This window comes from Cherax quadricarinatus, chromosome 42, assembly GCF_038502225.1.
Source record: "Cherax quadricarinatus isolate ZL_2023a chromosome 42, ASM3850222v1, whole genome shotgun sequence".
Lineage (NCBI taxonomy): Eukaryota > Metazoa > Arthropoda > Malacostraca > Decapoda > Parastacidae > Cherax > Cherax quadricarinatus.
Window position 1 is genome coordinate 2,986,122 of NC_091333.1, and position 25,749 is coordinate 3,011,870.

The following is a 25,749-nucleotide window of genomic DNA, read 5'->3' on the forward strand; positions in this document are numbered from 1 at the left end:
TCCATATAAATGTCTACCATAAATCCTTTCCCATGTAGTGTATTGTCACATGTTCTTTTAATTTCCTAATACAGTCTTATTACAGTGGGTGTATTTAAGTATCAACACTTGTAACCTTTTCTGTCTAGATAGTTTTCTTTGTATAGATAAGTCTCACAACGAAGCATTAAATTGTGCAAATCATATATACGGTCGCATACTTTCAGAAGTATTAAAACCAACATTTCTTTCTTATGGCTGTATTATATCACGTGTGTTGGCCCGTGACTTCATTCTTTCTCTGATTTGCCAGCGTGAAGAAATAAATTATTTTATAGGTGTCTTGCAGGCGAGTGTACAGCTACCCTATAATAAGACGCAGTCAGGCTTGTAAGTGCAGAGTGGTTGGGGGGGGGTTGAATTTCAGTGGTGGGAGTGCCTGTGGCATTTTGAAATAAATGTTGGGAAACAGTGTATCATCACTACTTACTAATTTTCTTTTTAATGAATATTGTTTAAATGTGATCTTTGCCCCCCCCCCCCCAAAAAAAAAAAAAGTAGCTCGGGTGCTTCTCGACTGAACAGCACACTGAACAGGCGTGACCAAGCTCCCCACCCTTTTCCCCCAGCCATCGCTAAAGAGGTCAGTAAGGTCCTCGGCAAGGACAGGGTAAAAATTGTTCTAGTAATCTCTTGGAAATGGTCCATAGCTCTATGTAGGTCAGAATATTGATTCCAGGAGCCATTGTAGTTTGTGTCGACCGACATGTTCTCTTACCATGAAAATTTATTTTTAAAACTCTGAACATTCACCCAGAGGATAATTTATAAAAGCGCTGAAATGGAAAATTCGTGGAATGTCTTGCATGCTTAAAGGGCAAAATGATTACTTACTCGGGTTAGTGAAGATGGCAGAGCTTTTGAATATGAAACCTAGAGGAAGTAGGCGAAAACAGGTTAGTGGGTAATGTAGGTACGTAACAATGATATTCTTGCCCCCAAAGGCAGTCACGCCACCTTGTCATTAAAAAAGCGAGTATTGAGTAAGTAAGGTCGTTCCCCACCATCATGATAAGTTAGGGGGCGGGGGGCGTACGAAAGGTAATAAGCGCAAAACTCATCAAGACTGTAAATTGCAGCGGGTAAAAAAAAAATGTACATACAGTCCTTGTACACAAGTATTCTTTATACTTACGCTCTGTTGCCTGCTCTGTTAGGGGCGTTGCCTGCTCTTTCCAGTTTGTGACCTCGCGTCGTCGTAGAACTAACGATCTTTAAAGCTGAACGAATCTGGAAGTCAGACCTGATTTTCTTAGCGTAAATTTATATAGTGTGCAGAAGTCAGTCGGAGCATAGGTGCTGTATTCTTCAAGAAGAAATAATTCGACACTGGTCTTTTGTCACATGTCCCGTTCATTGGACTGCGATGGCCCTACAGCAAGGGTGCGGCAAGTAGTAACCGCAGGCGTATAGCTCTGTTGACAGTGGTTTATACTAACACGAGAATGTGGTAGCCATTGGCAGTATGGCAAGGGCGAAATACGCAGAAAACCCTCTGGCATACTACTCTGTGAAGACTGAGTTTAGGGGCTCTATTGAGTTTCGCGCAAGTTTATAATGTAGAGTGTAATGTGGATTGGTTTTTGCACTGGAGATAATTATATTTTTTTGCGAATAAAAAATGATTTAGGGTATTTTTTTTCTCAAATATTTAAAAAGGACCCCTATATAACTAATGAAACCAACCCAACCTAGCCCAGCTCAATCCAACTCTGACCCATCCTAACCCAGCGTAACTCGTAGTACACTCAGGAAACATTGTTCCAGTGATGGTATTATCGGCACTTTTCACAGGGCCCGACAGTAACGGCTGATAATTTCCATGATACATTCTAACTTCCACAAAATTTTGATATCTTCCACAGAAATAATTTTGTTGGTAACATTCCCCCACCCACCCCAAAAAAATACAGGGCTATGGATAGATTGCCTGTGTTATATAAATGAAAATAAAGTATTAATTCCTTTTCTGCATCCCTTTATCATAAACACTGATGAACGGCAAGACTTTAATTTCCTCAACCGAAATTGCCCACTAAATTACGTGTTTAATCAGGTGAAAGTTCAACCTTGAGAGTCTTGAGTGTCATTAGGTAGGTTACTAATTATCTTTGGACAGATAAATTGGGCATGTAAGTAGTATGATAATTATAGTTATTTAATATTTCAATGAGAGAATAGAGCCGGTGACGTAATTTGAACAAATGTGTATATGGTGGTCCTTCCTGCATGGTTCACTCCGCTGCACGAAGAGTAGGTGCTGTTACCAGAAACGTTTCCAAGAAAGTTACCAGGCCAGATAATGTATACTTTAATAGGCAAAACTGTATAGCAAGGGCAGAGTTGCTTATCCACTGAAAATAGAGTATCGGCAATGGTTCCCAGTAAATAATAGCTTACCTGGAGCTCTTCACCTTGCTGATAGGTGTTGCAGGTTCGGTGCTTGCTTTTAGGAACTACAGGTCTTGTATTGTTTTCATCCCCCTTCCCCCTCTTCTACCTTTCCATTGCAGTTTTTTCGGCTACTTGTATCAAAACACGTTATTTATAATTATTATTGACATTTATATTTTTTTCTTTAAATGTGACCTGATTTAAATTGTTTTGATACATAGTATCTTCAATAACACACGACGGGAAAAGGAAACTTGAATGTTGTCTGGGTCAATCTTGAACCATGTTCAAGCTGGGAGTAAGAAAAAATGAGGCATAACTCAGCCTGTTGGTGTAAGGCAGTGGGAGGTAAGTCTCGTGTGTTCTAAAGGTAACCAAAGTACTGTATTGCGTACTTCTTGCTTAGCCTCGCCGTTATTATAAATTTGCTGAGCCTTCTAAAACAACATATTCAGCCTTACCCCTCCTTTAAGGAAGATGCTTTAAACCTATTACATTCCATTTCCCCAGGCACTATGACCCTGTGGGTTTAGCGCCTAAACAAACCATGTCAATGTGACCTGACCTGACTAGGTTGGGTGCATTGGCTTAAGCCGGTAGGAGACTTGGACCTGCCTCGCATGGGCCAGTAGGCCTTCTGCAGTGTTCCTTCGTTCTTATGTTCTTATGTTTACATTGGCCACACAATTTAGCATTTTAGCCAGTCGATTTTTAGATTATCTATTGTTGCATCGAGAAGGGATTAGTTGTTTGTATACCATTATCGCCCCGTCCCGTGTTAATGTCCTAGTTTATTATTCCACGTGACGTTGATTAACGAATTTACCGTCTTGCCCGCCTTTTAATTAATGACCTGCGTCTCATCCTTAAGTCATACATGTTTTTTTTAGAGGTCTTGTATTTTAAAAGAATAATACGAGTGCCAAACTCGTCTCGCCTACTTTAAGTGCAGTTAAATTGTTTGCTTTACATGTTAGCGTAATGCGGAAAAAAAAGGAAATGGTATAATGTCTTATTTACTCGTTTGTCTATTTTGACCTTTCATCCAATCCATATTCTTAGCTATCCCAACTTTAGTCCACGTGCCTTGGTTAACCATTACCCGTCCCATGTAAATGATATGCTTCCTGTATGTCTTTTTGAGATTTGAGTTGGTGACACTAATCCTCATTTTATCCCTCCCCCCCCCCCCCCATCCTTTTTTTTTTAGACATTGCCCAGCATCAATTTCCGGGCGTTTCCTGCGTACATAAACTAAATTTATTTGAGGTTAAATACAGTTCTTATAAGAACATAAAAATGAAGGAACAATGCAGTAGACTAGTTGACCCGTGCTAAGCAAGTCCATTGTACCCAACATTCTACTTGTATACCGCTCCAGCCTATATAGCTTCCCAAAGTTTTCTCCCCATTTGTCGGTACCTAGGAGTTTGTTCTGTTTGCAATTTTGTTGCCAAACCGGTACTTCCCTATATCCATTCTAATTTAATTTTGTCCCACTTGCTGCGAGACCTGTCTTGTTTTGATATTTATATCTTTATTGCTGTTTTCCATTTGTACACTTCAGTCATACCCCCACCATCTCCCGGAGAGTGCGGGTGGTAGTTGGGCTGCCTTGGTAATGCACAATGAATGGAGAGTCCTCTTGTTAGCTCTGGTTACAAGGTCATTGGGGAAGGGGTAAAATCTGCGCCCTTCCTGTCCTACCTGACCTTTGTGATGAATGGTTTGAAAAACCGACAAGTTGAAGATTGAGACACTTATGCAGTATATGGGAATCTTATTCAGGAAACGTTTCGCCACACATTGGCTTCATCAGTCCAATACAAAGAGGAAGGCGTAAGGAGAGGAGGAGTATGAGGTGATCAGTCCCTCAGCCTGGAGTCGATGTGTTCAGTCCATCAATCTTGTAGAATGTACAGCATAGGGCCGTAGACGTGGCTTATATACTGTAGTGAGGTGAGGTGAAGCAGGCGGAGGCGGGGTCATAGTGGTACTATCCACTAGTCGAAGTAGGTCTTCGTCCAAAGGTTGAACAAGTGTTGAAGAATTCTTTGTAACAAGATCCCAAGATGCTGCAGTGTCACTACAGTATATAAGCCACGTCTACGGCCCTATGCTGTACATTCTACAAGGTTGATGGACTGAACACATCGATTCCAGGCTGAGGGACTGATTACCTCATACTACTCCTCCTCCTTACGCCTTCCTCTTTGTATTGGACTGATGAAGCCACTGTGTGGCGAAACGTTTCCTGAATAAAGATTCCCATATACTGCATAAGTGTCTCAATCTTCTACCTGACCTTGTTGGCTGCGCCATATACCCAACCAACTGGTAACAAACCACTATCTCCCAATTCTACGTCTTTGCCCAGTGTAAATTCATTGCTTTCAGCTTGTCTCCATAGGATAGGTTTCTGATAACCTAGATCACTTCGTTATCCTTCTCTGTATATTTTCTAGCGCATTTATTTCCATTTCGTAATATGGAGACCAGAACTAAGGAGCATAATCTCAATGAGGCCTTACCGAAGATAGTCATATAAAGTTGACGAATAATCTTTTGGCTTCTATTATTTATGCTTATTAATATGAAGCAAAGAATTCCATTAGCCGTGTTGCAAACACTTATGTACTGTTATCTTAGTTTTAAATTTCTTCTAACTAGATCTCCTGTCTCATTTTCACATTGACAATGACAAAGATCCACATTGAGATTAAGACACATGTGCAACATCTGGGTATCTTTATTGTAGACGTTTCGCCATCCAGTGGCTTTATCAATACAAATTCTAGGACATAACTTGAAGACAGTAGAACTATGTACAGAAGATGAGGTAATCAGTCCCTCAACCTAGGAGTAGGTGCAAAGAGCACCATAGTCGTGGAGATTCTATGGTGCTCTTTGCACCTACTCCTAGGTTGAGGGACTGATTACCTCATCTTCTGTACATAGTTCTACTGTCTTCAAGTTATGTCCTAGAATTTGTATTGATAAAGCCACTGGATGGCGAAACGTCTACAATAAAGATACCCAGATGTTGCACATGTGTCTTAATCTCATCTTGTCGGTATTATGTACCATTCGTACACAAGATCCACATTATTTAGTTTATATATATGCCATAGTTATTTTATTCCTAGGATTAGACCTTTAAATTTTTTAACATTGAACTGCATTTTTGCCACTTTTCCGACCACCATTTCAACTTAGCCAAGTCATCCTGTAGCTTTCTGTTGAAATTATCTGATGGCCCATTTTAGTATCATCGGTAGACTTGCGTAAGTTGCCATTTATTCCCTCTTCGATGTCGTTGATGAACAAGGAGGGTATCAACACTGACTCCTGTGGCACACCCCTTGTAACGGGTCCTTATTCTTTTTTTTTTCCCTCCACATTTATGCACACTGACTCAAACCCAGAAGATAATTTCTCATTCCATGCGCAGGTACTTTTTTCATCAGTCTCCTGTGTGGAATGCTACCAAGGCCTTCCTGAAGTCCATGTACACAATATCGTATTCGTTATCTTTGTTTACTGCCTCGAATACTTTAGTGAAAAGGTTAGTAAATAAGCAAGGCAAAAATGCCGCTATGTAAAACAACGTTGATTCATTGATCAAATTGACTATTTCGAGGTGACTTCGAATTGCATTAACAATTATTGATTCCATCAACTTCCCACAGTTGAGGTTAGCCTTGTAAACATGTATCACATTTACCATTTTCTACTTAGCCGGTACGATATTAGTTTTGGCTGTGATTAGTTGAAGAGACTAACTAAGTTTGCTAAGTTCCTGCTTACATTCATTTAGAATCCTTAGACAGCTCGTTAGGGCCAGGTGATTTGTTTGGTTTCAGTCTTGCATAATTTATTCACGCCTTGACCTGCATAATTATTAATCTCCAGGATTTTTCCTGTATCTTTTAAAACAAAGGAAGTAAGTGTTTAAAACGGTACGCATTTCTTTATCAGTAACAGTAAACCCACCTGTTTTTTGGCCCTAATGTTATTCTGTATACCAGAAAGAAACCCTTTGGATTGGTTTTTGATTTCTCGCAACCGAAATTTAATATTCTCATTTGGCCTTCCTTGTTATAGGTATAAAAATCTAAAACATTTTATTTAATCACAAAAAAAAAAATAAAGGATGGGCCTGAAACGTCAGGCGGTATGTTTCTGCGAACCTAGGCAACGTTAAAACTAGTGCGTTTTTTTTTTCACGCAAGGTGTAAGTCCAATTTGCGTAACAAGGCCGATACAGCAATATGGGGCCGCCATCACGAGGCTAACAGTCAGTATCTCGAGTTCTCCTTGTGATGGCATAGTGCCAAGACTTCCGACATGGGAGTGTTAGTGGGGAATCACGTCCATGCTGCTGCTGCTGCTGCTTCATAATGTCTTGCTACTCCAGCTTATACAGTAGGTTAGTTCCAAGGCAACTGCTGTAAAATGAAAATTGCTGTAAAGTGAAACATAGCATTTTTCACTTTCAGATGCATATAAAAAGCTGGTAACATGTTTGCACCATCATATATTAAGTAAGCAATAGAGCTAGGCCTGAAAAATGCATATACAGTACACACGTTACTTAAAATATTCTCGTCCTTAGTGAGTGAATGTACTGTAGGTACTCTGAATAAATGAAGAATGGATATAATTAAAAACAGCTGCATTGTTGGTCTTTGGTTCGAGTTTCTCCGAGGATATAAAAAGTTAGTTACCATTTTGTCCTACGCACATGTCGATTAGACACTAGGCTAGTAATTTTGTGTGTGTGTGTGTGTGTGTGTGTGTGTGTGTGTGTGTGTGTGTGTGTGTGTGTATTTGTTTTCAACATGTCTGCCGTCTCCCACCGAGGCAGGGTGACCCCAAAAAAGAAAACTTTCACCATCATTCAACACTTTCACCATCATTCACGCATCACTGTCTTTGTAGAGGTGCCCAGATGCGACAGTTTAGATGTCACTCCAAACAGCCAGTATCCCAAACCTCTCCATTAAAGTGCAGGCATTGTACTTCCCACCTCCAGGACTCGAGTCCGGCTAACCGGTTTCCCTGAATCCCTTCACAAAATATTACCCTTCTGACACTTCAACAGCTCGTCGGGTCTCAGAAACCATTCGTCTCCATTCATTCCTATCTAACACGCTCACACATGCCTGCTGCATGTCCAAGCCCCTTGCATACAAACCAATTTTGCCTCCTCCATCCTTTCCTAGGGTAAACTCTACCCCTTTCTCCTTCACTGCAGATTTATACACCCCCAGTTATCTTGTTTTGCTCCACCCTCTCAAAATGACCTAACCACCTCAACAATATCTCTTCAGCCATCTGAATAATACATTTAGTAACTCCACACCTCCTCCTCCGAATTTTCTGCATAATATTTACACCACACATTGTCCTTAGACACATCTCCACTGCCTCCAGCTTCCTCCTTGTTGCAGCATTTACAACCCATGCTTCACACCCATATAAAAGTGTTTGTACCACTTTACTCTCATACATTCCCTTCTTTGCTTCCATGGATAATGTTTTTTGTCTCACTTTTCTTTCATCAGTTTTGTGGTTAACCTTGTCCTTCATAAACTATTCAGCTCTTCATGTAAGTATAGCTGATTTGCAGTAAATTAAAGCAGTTTCACTAATATTACTTTGTCTTGGAAGGTTTTGACGTCATACACAAAGAGCTAATTGTTTGTGAGTATCCCTGAGCCAGACACTGAGCAGTGTAGGACACTGCTTTATAATGTACCCGCCAAGTATTCAGTCTCTTACCTCACTACTTATTGTTGCTGTCTGTAATCAGCGTTATGTATACGCTGAGGTTTAAGTATGTATAAATAATGGATATATACAAATAACCCGCACATAAAAGAGAGAAGCTTACGACGACGTTTCGGTCCGACTGGGACCATTTACAAAGTCACAGTATTGTGCCTTTTTTTGTTATTAATAATGGATATGTTTAGCAGTTCTAAAAGTGATGTCGGTTGTTTTAATAGCCAGTATTATTATACATGAGCAATCTGTAAAATTTTATGTGTGGGGAAATTTGGTAACGGTAACACAGTAAAAAGTAAGTTAACAAAGTATAGTGTTATTTCTCTACCAGATTAAGGTTAGTAATTCCGGGGAACGGGAGGAAGTGGGGGGGGGGGGGGAGTTGTCGAAATCAGATTGGTGCCTGACCTAAGCAGTAACACATCAATCGGAAATACTTATTGCACCATAAAATTTGAATATTAAGAAAGTCATACTTAGAGATTAATCTTTTTTTTTTTTTAAAGTCTTGAACGTAACTAAAATGATTAGTGAAGTATTCTTGTGTAGAAGAATCTGAGATGGGTGAGAGTTAAATACAGTATTTGCTGGATGCGTTGGTGGTGATCGAAATTAAGCATTGTAAAATGCAGCTAGTAACATTTGTTGTTAATCTCATTGTTGAACATGTATGGATGAATTGTTTGCCTCGTATTTTCATTATTACAAAAGTTTATACCTCACTTCCCCACTCTCAACGTGGGTGTGGAGGTTGAATGACTTAGACCAACTATTTTTTTTATCCACATTGAGGGGTAATTTTACCTTTCGTATAAGTTTTCATATGAATTGTCGCCTGTGAAGTGCACCTAATGGACTTTCTTTTAGTGTTATATTATGATTGATATTTTTAATACTAACATGAGTTATGATAGCAGCAAATTTGTATTGATAGTAGCAAATAAAAATTCCTGAAATGTCAACTTGGGTCAGTAGCACTGAATAACCAACTGGAGCAAGGGTTCTGTAAATCTTAGTTAAACTTGTCTTTAGAAAATTTACACTATAAATCCCTCCATACAGTTTCAGTATCAAAACTGCATTGCACAATTTTTTATAGTATCACAGTATTGTAAGCTGTTGTACTCATGCTCAGTGGGTAATTATTTAAATATAAAAGACTGTTCCAAAAAGTCACTCCAACATAGCGGATGTTTGTCACCCATGTATTGTTTTCTCTAGTAATGCTTCATATCCCTTCAGGTGGTTTAGTGTCATTCATTAGGTTCCCCCCCTCCACCTTATTTGGTGTGCTGAGCTTTGGGTGGCCCTTTGGTGTGTCGTGCTTTGAGTGTCTTCTTGGTATATTAATGTACCCTAAGCCAGCCTCCCCTTTTCCATGGTGAATCGGTCCTTAAATCCCACCTTTTTTTCTCCTTTAGTGTCTCCTTTGATGTGCCATGCCTTGTCCTCTTTTCCTTTGTGATGCGCCCTTGGCGTTGTCAAGGGGTTTCCCGACCTTCATTTTTGTGTTTTGGGACCTCACCCTCCCTCCCTTCCCGCTTCGGTTTGTCATGTCTTGTGTTCTTCCTATTTCTCGGCGTCTTATGTTAATTTTGATTTGTTTTGAGTTAGTGATACATTAGTGTTTTATTGGAATGAGTGAAGTATCTTAAGAACCAGACAATATACAATAATTTATTTTTCTATCCCTTTTTTTAATTTAAGGTATTAAGAACTAATGCGTTATCCTTCATAGTGTGTGGACGTCTCTTTCTGCCCCTACATTGAGCATAAGCGACAATTTTTCCCAGTTCACTTCCCGTTCACTCATCGCACATAGCCCGCTGGGCTGTGCGCGATGAGGCTGTCATTGTTGGGTGCTCTTTGTGTGTGGCTTTGCCCACGTTTAGGCAAGAGGGTCCACTTAAAACCTACTTGGGAACGTTTTGCTCCCATTTCCATTTTGGAAGAAATTTGTTTCATGTCAATTAACCATCCAGATTTAGGAAAAAATCATATTGCAAAGAGCAGGGCTCGTAAGTCATATGCCGTCGTAGCCCTTCAAAAGCAACAATCTCTTCGGTAGGGCTGTATGCAGTCGAAAGCTCACATGTGAGTGGGGGGAAATTGATGGCGCCGCTTAGTTCTCTCTCTCTCTCTCTCTCTCTCTCTCTCTCTCTCTCTCTCTCTCTCTCTCTCTCTCTCTCTCTCTCTCTCTCTCTCTCTCTCTCTCTCTCTCTCTCTCTCTCTCTCTCTCTCTCTCTCTCTCTCTAACTCTCTCTCTCTCTCTCTCTCTCTCTCTCTCTCTCTCTCTCTCTCTCTCTCTCTCTCTCTCTCTCTCTCTCTCTGATGATTTTATAGATGTGTAATTTCATGATCTGGAGGCAGAGACAGGATGAGGCAGTGGATTATAGATACTAAACAGCTAAGTAATGAGGTAAGCACATGACTCGAACATGGCATGAACTGGCGCTGGTTACTCAGGTCAGAGCCGTCGTAGGGTGAGAGAAGAGCACATGACTCTTTTTGTAGTTTTCTCTGGTATGTATTATTCCTGGCATTTGGGGATCGTCCACTTCTGGTCCTTCAGAAAGGCTTCAAAACTTATGCTCAAAACAGACGTGCATTTTGCAAGAGATACCCTGATGCGTTGTCCTAGCGCACCTACATGCCGATTGGATGACATTCTCTGCCTATACGTCTTATCCTACTCCAGGTTGGAGAAAAGTTGCCAGGTCTACTCTTCGGCCTGCCCTTCCTTTGGCCTGGTTCCTATGGTTTTTGCAGGAGAGAGAGGAGGGCATGGAACTGTGTCCAGTCGACGGTTTCTCCCTTGTCCTTGTTCCGATGATGTCTGCCCTTCTGGATAGTGGACTGGAGGTGTGGGGTCAGGGAGATCAGAAATTCTTCCTGTCCTCCTTGGGCGGTACCAGATGTCTCTGTCGGTAGGGCATGGGGTTCCCTAGGTGCTAAGCTCCAGTGATTAACTGAGTCAGTCTTCTTGCCCTGATTAGGTTTGTTTTGGGATCAAAAGTGAGACCGAGTGGGATTAGCAAGTCCTACTGTACACTGAAGGGTTCATTGTCATTTCAGTTGCTCATGTTGTAGGTATCGGTTAACCGTATACCAACTTTCAAAGTAGACTCTGCCTGGGTGCATATGATCCAGTATACTCGGTAGGTCATAATATCCATGCCTGGCGAGAATATGTAGTTCTGTTGGTGTTCATAGAATGTCAGTTGTAGGTATTGAGCTAAAGGACATGGGTCAAGGCTGTTGTATCGAGCGAGTTCTTGTGTAGCCTGTCTGTGATCGTATAGATGAGCAGCAGCTGTACAGTGTTCGGCAGGACTCGTCTTCTCATTCCACAATCATCATAACGCTGACTGTCACATTTAAGTTTGCTAGCGGCTTCTGCCGTTTCGGTGATGTTTTAATACTGCTGGAGTACCTTTCCAGAGACTATAAAATTTAAGGCAACGTTATATTTCTGAAATTTGCTGAGTATAATTTCATTCTACCTGACGTTCCGAAGATTAGTCTAAATTTAGTAAGTATTACTTAATGAAATTAATTTCGTGATTCAGACGGATTTTAGCTGAGTTATAACCAAAATAAAATAAAAGCTCGGTTTGTTTGGTTGGTCATTGGTTCATAAAGAGTCTCCATGTTCTGAGGAGGGTAATGTTACGGCACATGCTACTGTGTTTACCGGTATGTTCACTCGCAAGCGAGTGACTTTAACAGTAAATTCGCCTTTCGGGGGGAGGGGAATGTGGGAAGTATGTCAGAGGTGCGTAAATGGCATAATCACGAGTGGCGGATGTAGGTTGTAGCGTAGAGCAAGTGTTGTATTGTTCCCGTGGAGCTAGTACTTTGTGTGACACTTCTGCTCCCATCTACGCATATTGTCATTGTTGCTCTTACTTGTAAGTTTCTCTTCCTCGCTCCCATTGTTGCTACTTCTCCATTGCTACAATCCCAGGCCTTCCCATGCCATACTACAGCATTTCCCTTCCATTGTCGCAGTCCACTCTCCCGTCCTCCAGTTGGCACTCTACTTCCCCAGTGTCACACTTTGCTCCCCCATCCTCCTATTGTCACACTTCACTCGTACATTTGCATAACAATGGAGCATCACTAAGCTGCTAATGAGAGCTGGCAAATTCAAGGAGGAAAAATGAGATCCTCAAGCACCCCAAAGAAAAAGTATTTGCACACTTCCAAGTACCCCATTCAGCTATTTGAAAAGGGGAAGGCACATTACCATCACCATTATTTAGGTGCATGTCCAGTTGCCAGTGACTAAGCCTGGTGGAATGAGGTACTTTTAACTGTGTAAATACTGTATCGACTCTGAATTAGTACTCGTGAGCCTAATGATACAGTAGTTACATGCAAATGCAGACATATGCAAAACAACCACTGTGAAAGAATAGTGAAATTCCAATCGCTTTCGTGGCTTCTCACATTATCAAGGAACGAGAGAAGTCACGAAAGCGATTGGAATTTCACTATCCTTTCAGAGTGGTTGTTTTGCATATTCTGATGTCACCTGTTTGTGATCTTATTGTGTATATATGTATGTGCATATGTATGTGCATATGTATGTGTATATGTATGTATGTGTATATGTATGTGTGTGTATATGTATGTGTGTATATGTATGTGTATATATATTATATATATATATATATATATATATATATATATATATATATATATATATATATATATATATATATATATATATATATATATATATATATATATATATATATATATATATATTTATATATATACATACACACACACACATACACCTACACACACATACACCTACACACACATACACCTACACATACACCTACACACACACACCTACACACACACACACACACACTTATAAAGTTGTTAAAACCGTTGTTTCTTTCACTTTATTTTACCACTTCTATGTTAATGTTAATAATACGATATCTTCCTCTCCTACATGTGCCCAAAGTGTTGGACATATAGTCATGCCCAAACAGGTTGGAAATATCTGCTTTCATAGACCACTACATGTGTGCAGGTGGTACAGTGTTCATTGTGTGTATAGATATGTCTAAACTACATTCAAATACTCATCTGTGTACATGTGTAACTGTAATATAGAATAGGTAGCAGCTCACTGCTGATGTGACGTATCGATCTTTGATATTAATAGTAAAAAGTTCTTGCAAGGTTATCGCCATTATATATTCTTAGGTATATAATGACTTCATTGTAATATACCAATGTTAGTAAATCATGCAAATTTTCCCCGCTCTTTCCTGTCTGTGTAGTTGTATTACGTAATGTTTATATCTCTAGAGCCCCTTCTCCCTTCCTCTTTCTCTTGTATATAATTTCTTGCTACCGGTATGGGATGATGGATATATATTTATTAAAATTCCATTTCTCCTGTTTATGGGAAAAGTTGTCATGAGAAATGACAATTCCCAAATGATAGCAACTCCAGCTGTGCTGGAAGGCAGCCTTTTGAAGCTCCCGTAGCTGATGAAACATAATGGAATACTCGATATCCTCATTGCCTTACTGAAGTCTCTCTTCTCAGGCTGGCAGATTTCAGCGTTGTATGAACCCCATCCTGCTTGATGGAGTATGAAAGGGAAACAGATTTTGTTCCCACTGTAATGTTATAGAATAGGGTAGCGGCATATTGCGTTCAGTTATGCTTAAAATTTCGGAAAGCTATTGCAACAATGAATTTGTAGTGTCAATAGATTTATTTTAAGATTTATAATGCAAGTCAAATCCCTCTTTTTTTTCCATATTTTTATTAGCCTATTCTGTGATACTTATCGTTAATATTCAGTTTTTAATGTGCATGAAACAGGCCATCCTGAGAAATAGTGAGATACCTGATTGTTGTCATTTGCCATCCTGAAGTCTCCCGGCTCGTGCTGACAGATTCAACATTGGATGTATAAAACCCGTCCCGAGTGACGGAATATGGCAGGGATCATAACTAGCTTTTGTTCTCATTTATCACGTATTTAGAATAGGAAGCCGAATATTCCTGATATCAATTTTTATTTTTGTTTTCACTTTACACCTCTTACCCGCCTCTTCCATCTTTCCTTATTACCTCCTTTATTGCCTTGACGTTTTCTGTTCTCCTTTCTGAAGTATATTAGTCTTTTAATGTTTCTTAAGCTTTTTCTTCTGTAGCTTTTATTTTCCTTCTCACTCAGAATTCTCAGTTATCAAATTTCTTCTCAGCTTCGTTATTGTTTTTTATAGTCTTATCATTAGCTATGGAGTGAATGCGATCACCGCGGGTATTAAGTTTTCGCAAATAGTATATAATTAGTCATTTCTAACTATAAACAGTGCCACATGGCTCTTCACTTTTCCACTGAGCTTCACCTACATGCCTTCCCTCCCTTCATTGAGTCGCATCTAACGTCTCTAGAACAGGAGGGCATGTAGGGAAGAATCCGTGCCCCAGACAGCATCCTCGGTGGGCATGACCGCGATAGTGGGTGGGTGATCACTGTTCAGTGTTGCCATGTAGTGGTAATTAACTCGGCAAGTCATGTCTGTTGACATAGCGGTGTCCGCACTGTTTTCACATCCACTACTGTAACTGTTATGTCTCCTCAGTCGTGCACTCCCACTTCTTCCTCACCCTTCCTCGTCATTCCCCCTCTTCCTCGTCATTCCCTCTCCTCCTCACCCTTCCTCGTCATTCCCTCTCCTCATCCTCGTCACTCCCTCTCCTCCTCACCCTTCCTCGTCATTCCCTTTCCTCCTCACCCTCGTCATTCCCTCTCCTTCTCACCCTTCCTCGTCATTCCCTCTCCTTCTCACCCTTCCTCGTCATTCCCTCTCCTTCTCACCCTTCCTCGTCATTCCCTCTCCTTCTCGCCCTTCCTCGTCATTCCCTCTCCTCACCCTTCCTCGTCATTCCAGCTCCTTCCTCATCCTTCCTCCACTTCTGCCTCACTCCTTTCTCTACCCTTTCCCCCGGCTCTGTATGACCAGTACAGGTTTGACGCTCCTCCAGTGAATGTAATAATTCTGGAGGAAAATTTGTGGAAACGGCTGCGAGAAGAAAAAGTAGGAACAAGAATTAACCCCAAATCTTTAATCCCCTGAAGCACCCATGGACACTAAAAGTAGTAGCATAATCTAAGCTACCGAAGATTAGTATGACTTTTTGGAATATATTAAAACAATACATGGTATGTGCGATCCATATATGTATTCAAATTCGGTATGGAACACACTCCTAGTAAGAATGAAACTCGAACGAGAACACTCACTCAGTAAGAACGAAACTCGAACCAAAATGGTGCCTAGGCCTTTCGTTTCTGAATGAATGAGAGAAAAAAAGGGAATAAGATTACGACATATCCAAATAAGCCTCGGGCATATCTGTAAACGTTTCGTCGGCCCGAGTAATAAATAGTCAGAGATTCGGGCCGATGAGCTATTTGATCCCTACAAACACAATTAGGAGAGAATTTTGATCCGGGGCACCTGAATTATGGAGGTGCAGCGAGCGTATTGCTTAGGTGTGACTTTAGTGTGTATCTAGGCCTTCCTTTGTTTCCAGGACGAATGTACCCGGATGAGGCTTGATTTGGGTTAAGTTAGGAATAAAGTAGCTTGTTTATATTTGTATGAATGTCTCGGTGTAGAGAATAAAAAAACTAATCATGTTATTCCCGTCTACAGAATGCAGTCACTCACAGGGGCCCGGCGGATAAGACCAAAGTGACGCTCATGTGGGAACCGCCGTCAAACTTCGCTGGAGACATTGTCTTTGTGTGAGTACTTATTCTCAGTACCTATGCTTGGATATAGTGAGCCATTAATGGGCACCTTATTACTTCCTTATAATGGGAGAATGGATAGGTGGGGGGATTTATGGTAGTTCACGTGATCGTGTCCTACATGCAATGATGGTAGGTAGCGAAGGTGGCGAACTAGAGTGGCTGTAGTGAAGGCCTCTTGTGTACACATAATGAGGCGACCGTTATATATTTGCTAATGGTTATGAGAATCTGATCTCGCTCTCCAATCTCAGACTAGGCCTCCTATTCAGTACCTGAACCTGAACCTTTCCTTGCTTTTTTTTTCTCATGTAACATAGATCCAGACATGAGAAATTGCTCTCAGGTGATTATCGCACACTGAACGGTAGTTACCATTGGAAGGCTGGGCGTGGCCGCGGTCGTGATTGTGGAGACCCCGCACCACTCACGACACCTCCACAACAAGGCTTCTTGAGCGGGAGGGAGGTAGGGGGTGCTCAGTATCTGCCCCACATGCACATTTCTCACACGAAAATATTAGTTTACTGTGCACCCTCATACCCACCCTGAGAATGGTGGAGCAAAAGCGCAAGGCTTGAGGTCGAGAAAGCTCTTTATCAGATTCATTTGATGTACAATAGTTTCATCTTTGGATAGTAGTCACTTGATACATTTGTCTCGTATAGGAATTGTTTATTTAATATAATATTTCAGATATTTTAGTTACTGGGAAATATACTATTTCCTTTGGGGTTTCTTTGGACTTATTGAAAGGGTTAGATTAGAACAATAAGATAGTATTCTAGTGTGGTCTGGCTTGACCATATAATTTACCTTTCATTCTGGTGAGATCTACAGATAAAAGGAATTTTGCTTTAGTCTAGCAACGAATTCTTGTAGTCTGGTATAAACCTTAGCAATTGATAAATGGTTTAAAAAACAAGTGAGCATACACCAGGACATATTACGTTTCGGTCCTGGGACCATGATCACGTATAACCGAGGCGATAAAATTCCCAAAACCAAAAAGATTTCTAATAATTGTCCTTATGTTTGTTTAGCCGTCTCTTTAAACCTTTTTTTTTAATAGTCTCGTAGTCTATTCAATTTGTTACTTTCTCCACAATCATGTTTTATATAAATACCAATAGATCTGCTAGAGCCTATCTGCACTCTTCAGACAAGGAAACTGCATTTCCCAGGTCTCGCTCGTATAGGAAAAACCTTCGGGTGGAGAAACCTCCCTTCCCCACAGTTATGTTACTGACACTAACCTGTGAGCACTATAGTTAGTTTGATATCCATACACCTCATACCCATCAGTAAACAGAAAGATTAGACACGTGGATTCAGGGAACTCGCGCCAACATCGTTAAACAAACAAGTTTAAATAGTAATGAGCTGCTTGCAAAAATAATGGATTGTCACGAAATTATTTGATAGAAAATATTGCGGAGGCACACAATAGGTTCAGGCACTGTAGTAACAATAAATGAGCTGGATGGAATTAAATCTCATGAACGTTTTAAGGAGCCATATGTAATGTTAGAGGCGCGTGCACTTGTCCAAGGGACCAGACAAAAGTGTTTTGTTGGTTAAGCAAGTTGTATTGGTAGAGAGTTGTTGACAGTAGATAAAGTTAAGAGTATCTGTCTAGAATACTGCCAGGAACGTTGAGTCGAACATAGTCCTACTCCTCAGGTTTTACCTCCAGGGAATTTCCTTAAATATTTACCCACGAGACGAAGGATATTTAACTTCATTATTCTTTCCCTGAGAGCACAGTTTATTGGGCAGTACTACTAAAAAAAGTTAACATAACGTGCTATTGACCAGTGCCTTATATAACTAGTTTCAATTTTTTATACTATTCCTCCAATGATCTTAACTTAGTGTAAGCAATATTTTTTTCTTGTGCATGTGTGTTCAATTTCTCACTTGGCCCCCACGCACCACACCTGGAAGTATGTGACACACAGGTACGAAACAATAAGTTTTGACGACTGCGGAACTCGTGAGAAAGTGAAAGTAGTCGACTGTGTCGGCAGCCCAGACTTGTGAACACGTGTGCACCCCTCCCACCTCTCATTTTCCTTGTTGCCACTCTTTCTTCTAATATCCCCCCCTACCACCACCATGCTTGCTGTCACTCTCCACACCCATTGGATTTTTTTTAATTAACTTTATTAGTACACGGATACCTTTTATTCAACACTTTACTACTTACAGCAGGTGTGGATTCTTTTTCAAGGGACTGGAGTGTTTTCTTACACAGGATGACATTCCAGCAGGACCGGATAACATATCATGTGGGAGTTCGAACACGTGGATAGGGTAAAGTAATACTCACGTAGGCTGGTAGTACGTATAATTACAGATAATGTGGGGAGCGCCCAAACAGCCTGCCTATCTCCTTGCTCACTCTCGTATCACTGACTGGCCGCCCACAGTACCCATATGTGAGGGGGTCTTTGAATACTGCTGTGGTCAGCACAATATGAATACAGACAGTGACTCAGGCAGAGACGGTTGGTAGTGAGTCATCTACTGGTACACTGGTTACTGGTAACTGGTTACTACTACTGAGAAACACTCTGGTGCCTATGAGAATGGAAAAAAAAGCTGGGGGGGGGGGAAGAGGGAGTAAGTTTATTGAAGATAAGGAATATCTGATTGCGAGGAAAAATGTAATGTGACAACAGTGAGTGAGGAGAGGATGTAGAAACCGGAAAAGACAAAGAAAGTAAAAAGTGAATGTTGATGATAGAGACGGAAGGGCTGGGGAGCGAGAGACGGGGGAGAGAAAACATGAAAGCAAGCTAGCGGTTCTGTCGGTAGATAAAAACTAACCCTAGGGAGGGAAAGAGATGACAAATCATAGACGGAACAATATATGGGGAGAGGAGCAGTCACACCACATCGGTAGATAATACGTTTTAATACTTATAAATAGTATGTTAGATGAAAATCGAGGAAGTAACGATTTAAGTATTCAGTAATCAAGAGAGACTGTGCCTATATAAACAAAACGTGTTAGAATGTGTGTGATATTCTCCAAACTACTACTAATTGGAGTGAATGGTAGCTGAAAGTTGAGCAGTCAGGTCAGTATCAGTGATGGCTGTGCAACTGTGCCACAGTAGCTAGTCCCACACCTGCTCAAGAACAGTGTTAAAATTAAGGTACTGCCTGTGGCTCCAAGGCTGCCAGGTTGCTATCAGCACCTCACGAAGCCGGCAAGCTGGCCACCATAGCTCATGAGAAATTTTCTGACCTAGCTTTACCAGATGTGCTAAGCAGCTATCTGCTTAGCACATCTGCTAAGCAGATAGCTGCTTTTGAAGAGGAAGGGAAAGGGGCCTGTGGAATGGGTGGACTCTGATAATTTTTGAAGGGTGTGGAGAAGTTAGAAGGGGGAGTTGGTTCTTAAAATCCAAGTATGATAGTAGGGAAAATTCAGTAACGATCCCAAATTTTCGCTTAGCAGATTACAAGGGGCTTAAAGAACACCTATCGTCTGTGGATTGTGGTAACGAAGAGAGCTATTATTACGACAACTGGAATCTTCACTCTTGAGAGGCGTAGAGAGTAGATATCGAAGTATTTAAGTGGATGATGGGCATAAACAAAGGCGATATTAATAAAATACTGAAGATATCGGCTCGGGTAAGAACCAGCAATAACGGATTTAAGATGGGTAAATTTAGATTTGGAAAAGACATAGGTAAGAACTGGTTTTCAAACAGTGGTCGATGCGTGGAACCATCTTCCGAGTAGGGTAATCGAACCTAGGACCCTGGGTAGCTTTAAGAAGAGATAGGACAGATATATGAGCGGGAGGGGCTGGGTTTGATTGGTGTCGTGGGTACGAGAGTAAATTTTTGGGTAGCTTTGGGAAGGGGTGGTTTTTATAAGGACCTGCCTTGTATGGGCCAGTAGGCCTTCTGCAGGATTCCTCCATTCTTATGTTCCTCTGTATTAAGAACATAAGAAATGAAGAGCATTGCAGCAGGCCTACTGGTCCATGCTAGGCAGGTCCAAGTCACACCCACTCATGAACTTTCCTAACCTATTTTTAAAGCTACCCAAGGTTTTCGCTTCATTGACGCTACTCGGTAATTTGGAAATGGTCTTAGCATGAAACGAAAGCTAAAGCAACAATGCATTATTGTTCGCAATTTGTCTTTGTGCACCAACTGTTGGTACTTCATTTGTTGTAGGCACAGGCTTTGTGGTGAGCTATTATTATTAAAGATTAGCCGGTATTCTCGCGGCCCGGGCCTTTTCCAAGTGGTGGCCCGGCCTTGGCTCCCTCTTTAGGGAGTGTCTGAGACCTAAGTCTCCCATGGGAGGAGGCACAAGTACCTCATCTGTGGGACCAACTGTCCCCAGGCCTAGCCACAAGCTAGGCCTCTCTGGTCTGCCATCCCCGCCCCAAGGGGGCAGTCTTATGAGCTGAAATATAAACACAAATGCAGTATAATGTGATCCTTTATTGACAACGTTTCACCCACACAGTGGGCTTTTTCAAGTCACACACGGATCTACCTGGGGTTGGAAGGTACGAGAGTATTTATAGTCAGAATGTTGAGGTCAGGTGGAGAATGCTGCATCTGATGATCTACCGGGTGGGGTTATAGAGTCTTGGGTAGATCATCAGATGCAGCATTCTCCACCTGACCTCAACATTCTGACTATAAATACTCTCGTACCTTCCAACCCCAGGTAGATCCGTGTGTGACTTGAAAAAGCCCACTGTGTGGGTGAAACGTTGTCAATAAAGGATCACATTATACTGCATTTGTGTTTATATTTCCATTGTGTCGGTATTTTATACCATTTATTTCCAGTCTTATGAGCTAAAGGCTCGGGCTCAGGCACCTACCCTACCCTAGAAGGGTTAGGCATGGTATCGATCCATGGTGAGGTTTGAGCTGTTTTACTAAAGTACATCGACATCACTAGAAATACTGGTAGGTTAGAGACTAGGGGATAGATCACATGTAATTCAGAGTTTTGCTAATAATCTGTCATGCCATGTCAAAAAAGCATACCCACCAATGTTAAAGGTAAAATTAATTGTCATTGTACGACTTTCAAGTTTTGGACAATGTTCACGGTAATTAGTATTCTGGATCACATTTTATGACCAGATTGAATTTACTCAGTATTATTAGCAAGGTGCATCAGGTAACTTTCATGCTATTCTTTAATCTAACATAAGCGTGTTATTACCGTACAGGTCTTATATGATTGCAGCACATGTAAACCATGATTGAAAAAGGAATAAAAAGGCACAATACCGTGACTGTAACAACACACAAATATCCCGCACATAGGAGACTGAAGCTTATGTGCGGGTTATTCATGATAGAAAGTCGTGTCGCTTATTAACGTAAAATAGCAGCGAGCTATGTAAAACGGGTCGGATGTCCTTCAGGCATGCGATGACGCGCCGGGAAATCCTCCTCCTGGGTTTTCTAACTGCATACGAAGGTCAGACGTCCATATAAAAATTAAATATCTATTAAATATCAGTAAATTTAATATATAATGTACTGTACTCCTTTGTGTCCCCCCCCCCCCAACCCTATCTACCAAGAGTAGGTTGGGTTGAGGAAGGAATTGCATCACTTTTTTTGTGCCCCCCCCTTCCCCTATCTCCCCGATGCTGGGTCACTGAACTGTGGCAAGAGAGATTTTTTCCTGAGCGCCTGAAAATACAGCAACCCATTTCTAGGCCTAAATAGCAGGTATTTATCTCTCTTGTAAGGAACTTTTTGGGGCTTCGTATGATTAGGAACGACTCAAGAACTTAGAATTGTTTCGCTTCGATTATGGTAAATTTACATTCGTTTATTAACCAGCCAAGATAGCAAATTGGTGTTTATACTAGTAAATTGTAAAGAAAACTGAAAATTTGTAATGAATTGAAAACGACTTGGCGAGTTCTTGTTCTAGTGCTTCGTAAACTCTATAAAGGAATGACTCATGAAATCGTAATGATACGATTGCAAACAAACCATGCCACGGGTGGGGAATGAACTCGTGGCGAGTGAATCGTAAAACTCCAGACCGTGGTATAGTTTGTTTGCAGTTGTCATTACGATTTCGTGAGCCATGATGACAGCTTTGAAGGGGCTAGAGCTAGAGTTCGCCACGGCCACGCTGGCGGGAGATTCATCTTTAAAAACTTGCATTTGTGGTCACAGTGGGACCTATGCTAACCTCTCTATGGTGTATAAATATACCTAGTTAGATGAATCTTATTATAGCCAGCTGGCCCAGTGGCTTACGCGCTGGCCTGGAGTTTTACGACTCGCTCACCACGAGTTCAATCCCAGCCCGTGGGTTGGTTTATATAGATCAGTCTTACGTGATGAGAGATGAAGAATAGTTCTTGAGCTAATATTCTCTGCCACACATTCTATGGACGTAGAATACTTAATTTTCTGTGATTTAAATAATGCAGATATTTCCTTATCTTAAAATTTGAGGTGCCAGTACGCAGGACATTTATTGAAGACGTTTACTAAGTGAATGTATTAGTGTCCATTTCCTTAGCCACTAGGTGGTGGTGGTGGTTACTGAGATTTTAAATTAGTGAACATGACAAAACCAGTGTTATAATCCTGTTGTAAAAACTTAACTACCCGGAGCCTGTTAATCATGCAGGCGGCGAGGCGTTTATTAATGTTAAAAATATGAAGTGGCTTTTGTTGCAGTTATTGTCTGTAATTCGTACTGTGTAAGTCTTCTTCAAGAAACATCTATTTCTACTGCAGTATACGCCATTTTGGCAACGTTCAGTGACTGATAAATCTCCTAGGAGTAAGTTTACTGCATATTCATAGTGCACTTCAGGAAATTTCTTTGGTTTAAGAATGATCATCTCTACAGGGAGTGTCAGTGCAGACCTTCCAAAAACAGTTTTTGCTGGTCATACAAGTGAAAAGTGATCCCACTGAAGACTGGATTGATGGGGGGGGGGGACAAAAGTGCCGAGCAAGACGAGAAAGTAAGGAAATAGAATACAGTCTATCCAAACCAATACCGGTAAAGAATTGTGAAAACTCGCCTCGTAGTCGGTGATTCAATCTAATTCCTGCTGCATAAGATTCAGGAATGAAGTTTTACTTTAGCAACTAAACAAATCGGTTAACTTTTGCTGGATATGTACCTACAGAAATTAAAGGAAATAAGAGAGCAATTAGAAAATCCGAAGGAGCTCAAATTCTGCTTAGCAAATCGCCTCTTATTCGCATCTTTAGGGACTTATAAAGCGTGGTTTTATTAATAGCAGTTATGAGCAAATAGTTAAGACTATCACTGTAGTTTATACACGGAAGAGCTCCGACACACTGATATTTCCAGTGAACACATCCTGGTATTATGCTGAAAGTTAGCAAGCAACGAGAATAAAATTTAATTGACGAGGTTTAGTTTAGTTTAATATGTTTATTATGCACCCCATACCCATCCTGTGGGCGGTAGTCAAAAGATTACAGAGGTACATAATTGGTCCAGGGACTGGACTCCAAAGTTTTGATAGCTGAGCAAGTTACAGAGGCAATGAACTCACAATTTACAAAGGTAATGAACTCACAATTTACAAAGGTAATGAACTCACAATTTACAAAGGTAATGAACTCACAATTTACAAAGGTAATGAACTCACAATTTACAAAGGTAATGAACTCCAGGTAAGTCTGGTCACAATCATGACAAGTTACAAAGGTATTTACAGATTACAGAGGTACGTAATGGGTCCAGGGACTGGGCCCCCAAAGTTTTGATAGCTGAACCAGGTACAAAGGCAATGAGCTCACAAGTTACAAAGGTAATGAATTCTGTAGAATGGTTACTTACGTTTATACTTTGGCTACAATCATGAACAAATTATAGAGTAATGAGCAATTCACACTTCCACACCCGGTCACAACTGTAATGAGTTATTGGTGCAAATATTGATTGTTGAGTCACACACACCACACACACACACACACACACACACACACACACACACACACACACACACACACACACACACACACACACACACACACACACACACACTTTAGTTTAATATCTTTATGCACCCCATACCCATCCTGTGGGCGGTAGTCAAAAGATTACAAAGGTACATAATGGGTCCAGTGACTGGACCCCAAAGTTATGACAGCTGAACTAGTTACAAAGGTAATGAACTCCAGGTAGATCTGGTCACTAATCATGGCAAGTTACAGAGGTAATGAATCAGCTTCACTCCTATACATGGTTACAGTCATGAACAAATTACAAAGTAATGAACCACTGATACGTCCACACCTGGTCACAATTGTAATGAGTTATAAATACAAATATTAAGTGGATCATACACCCACACTAGCGCGCGCGCGCACATACACACACGAGGGCGCACGCACGGACATGTGCACACGTGGAAAACAAACATGTAAAATATATCTACATATTTGATTAGTTTTAAATCTAATTAAAATCATAGACGCAATAAGTGTTGAACATTCTCCAGGTCTCGGTGCATGGCCTTTGGCTTAGTTTCACAATTCATTAAAATTCTGTCCACTACAGGAGGCTTCATTAATGCTCAGGGTTGAACGTATTGTATGCATCTTGAGTGGATCATGGTCGCCTGTTCACCTTGCAGAAGCCTGTGTAACATCCTAGGAACGCCAGTACCTTGACGCAGCCTAAACTAAGAATGTAGGGAGACACTAGCAGCTAGTAACGCAGTCACAAACTCCTAATGTAAAGATTATTAAATATTGTTACTGTCTTGTGTATATATATACATACATACCATATCCGTGTATATATTTGAGATATTCTTAAAAATTAATTTCATCTTGTAAAACAAAGTAAAAGTTTTTGAAGTGACTAAACAATATAATCACCTATATATCTGTCAGATTTTGCACTTAATACATAATGGATATTACCAAAATACCCGTAGTTGTCTTCGAGAAGGGACTTTGTAAACCTCTCGTGTTAGTTCCTAATCAGCCAGGCAATGATGCCTATGCTGGATTGCCTTCTGCTTCCGCTAATAACTAGAGCGATCACGTTTGGTCTGGGCCGCGGGGGCAGTGAGAGGGGTAACATTACAGATTGGTGACTTGTAATGCCGGTTATTGATCTTCGGTGAAAGCACTCTGGTTTGTTTTTATAGAGCGTAATGGAACACTGAAGATGCATATTTTTCACTTTCGAATGTTAATGACATAACTGAATATAACAATTAACACCTGCGGTTGATGTTAATATTACTGCTAATATTACTTTTATGTAATATAATACCAGTAATGACTAAGCATACACTGTAAACAGTGATAACGGCAAAACTAAATTGAAACTTCAATATATTGAAATTGAGTACTAGTGCCAAACGCAATACAGGAAGTAGAGAAACTGGGACCTTTGATAATTTTATTTACTCTTGTTTAAGTGAGACTTAAACATGAGTAAATAGAATTATCAAAGCTTATTTCTTGGGAAGCATTGAAAATTTGTTTGGCAACCTTAACATCTTAATGATACTTGGCACCCCTATATACGGGAGTGCCAAGTATCATTAAGATGTTAAGGTGAGAAACAATAAGATTGAAACTCTAGTAATGATTCTAAAGTGCTCTAACTATATTATGTAATATATATAAATAAATTAATATATATATATATATATATATATATATATATATATATATATATATATATATAT

The 25,749-nt window shown here is 40.5% G+C and overlaps 1 protein-coding gene across 3 annotated transcripts in view; it reads left to right on the forward strand.

Annotated features, from left to right (window-relative positions):
- Nucleotides 1-25,749, forward strand: part of LOC128695595 (putative ferric-chelate reductase 1 homolog) — a 122,793-nt gene that overhangs the window by 64,785 nt on the left and 32,259 nt on the right. For all 3 annotated transcript variants that reach the window (XM_053786307.2, XM_053786306.2, XM_053786308.2), the window contains one exon: nucleotides 15,931-16,022. In XM_053786307.2, the coding sequence (XP_053642282.1) occupies nucleotides 15,979-16,022 (44 nt within the window). In that variant the 5' untranslated portion in view covers nucleotides 15,931-15,978. The remainder of the gene's footprint in view (nucleotides 1-15,930; nucleotides 16,023-25,749) is intronic.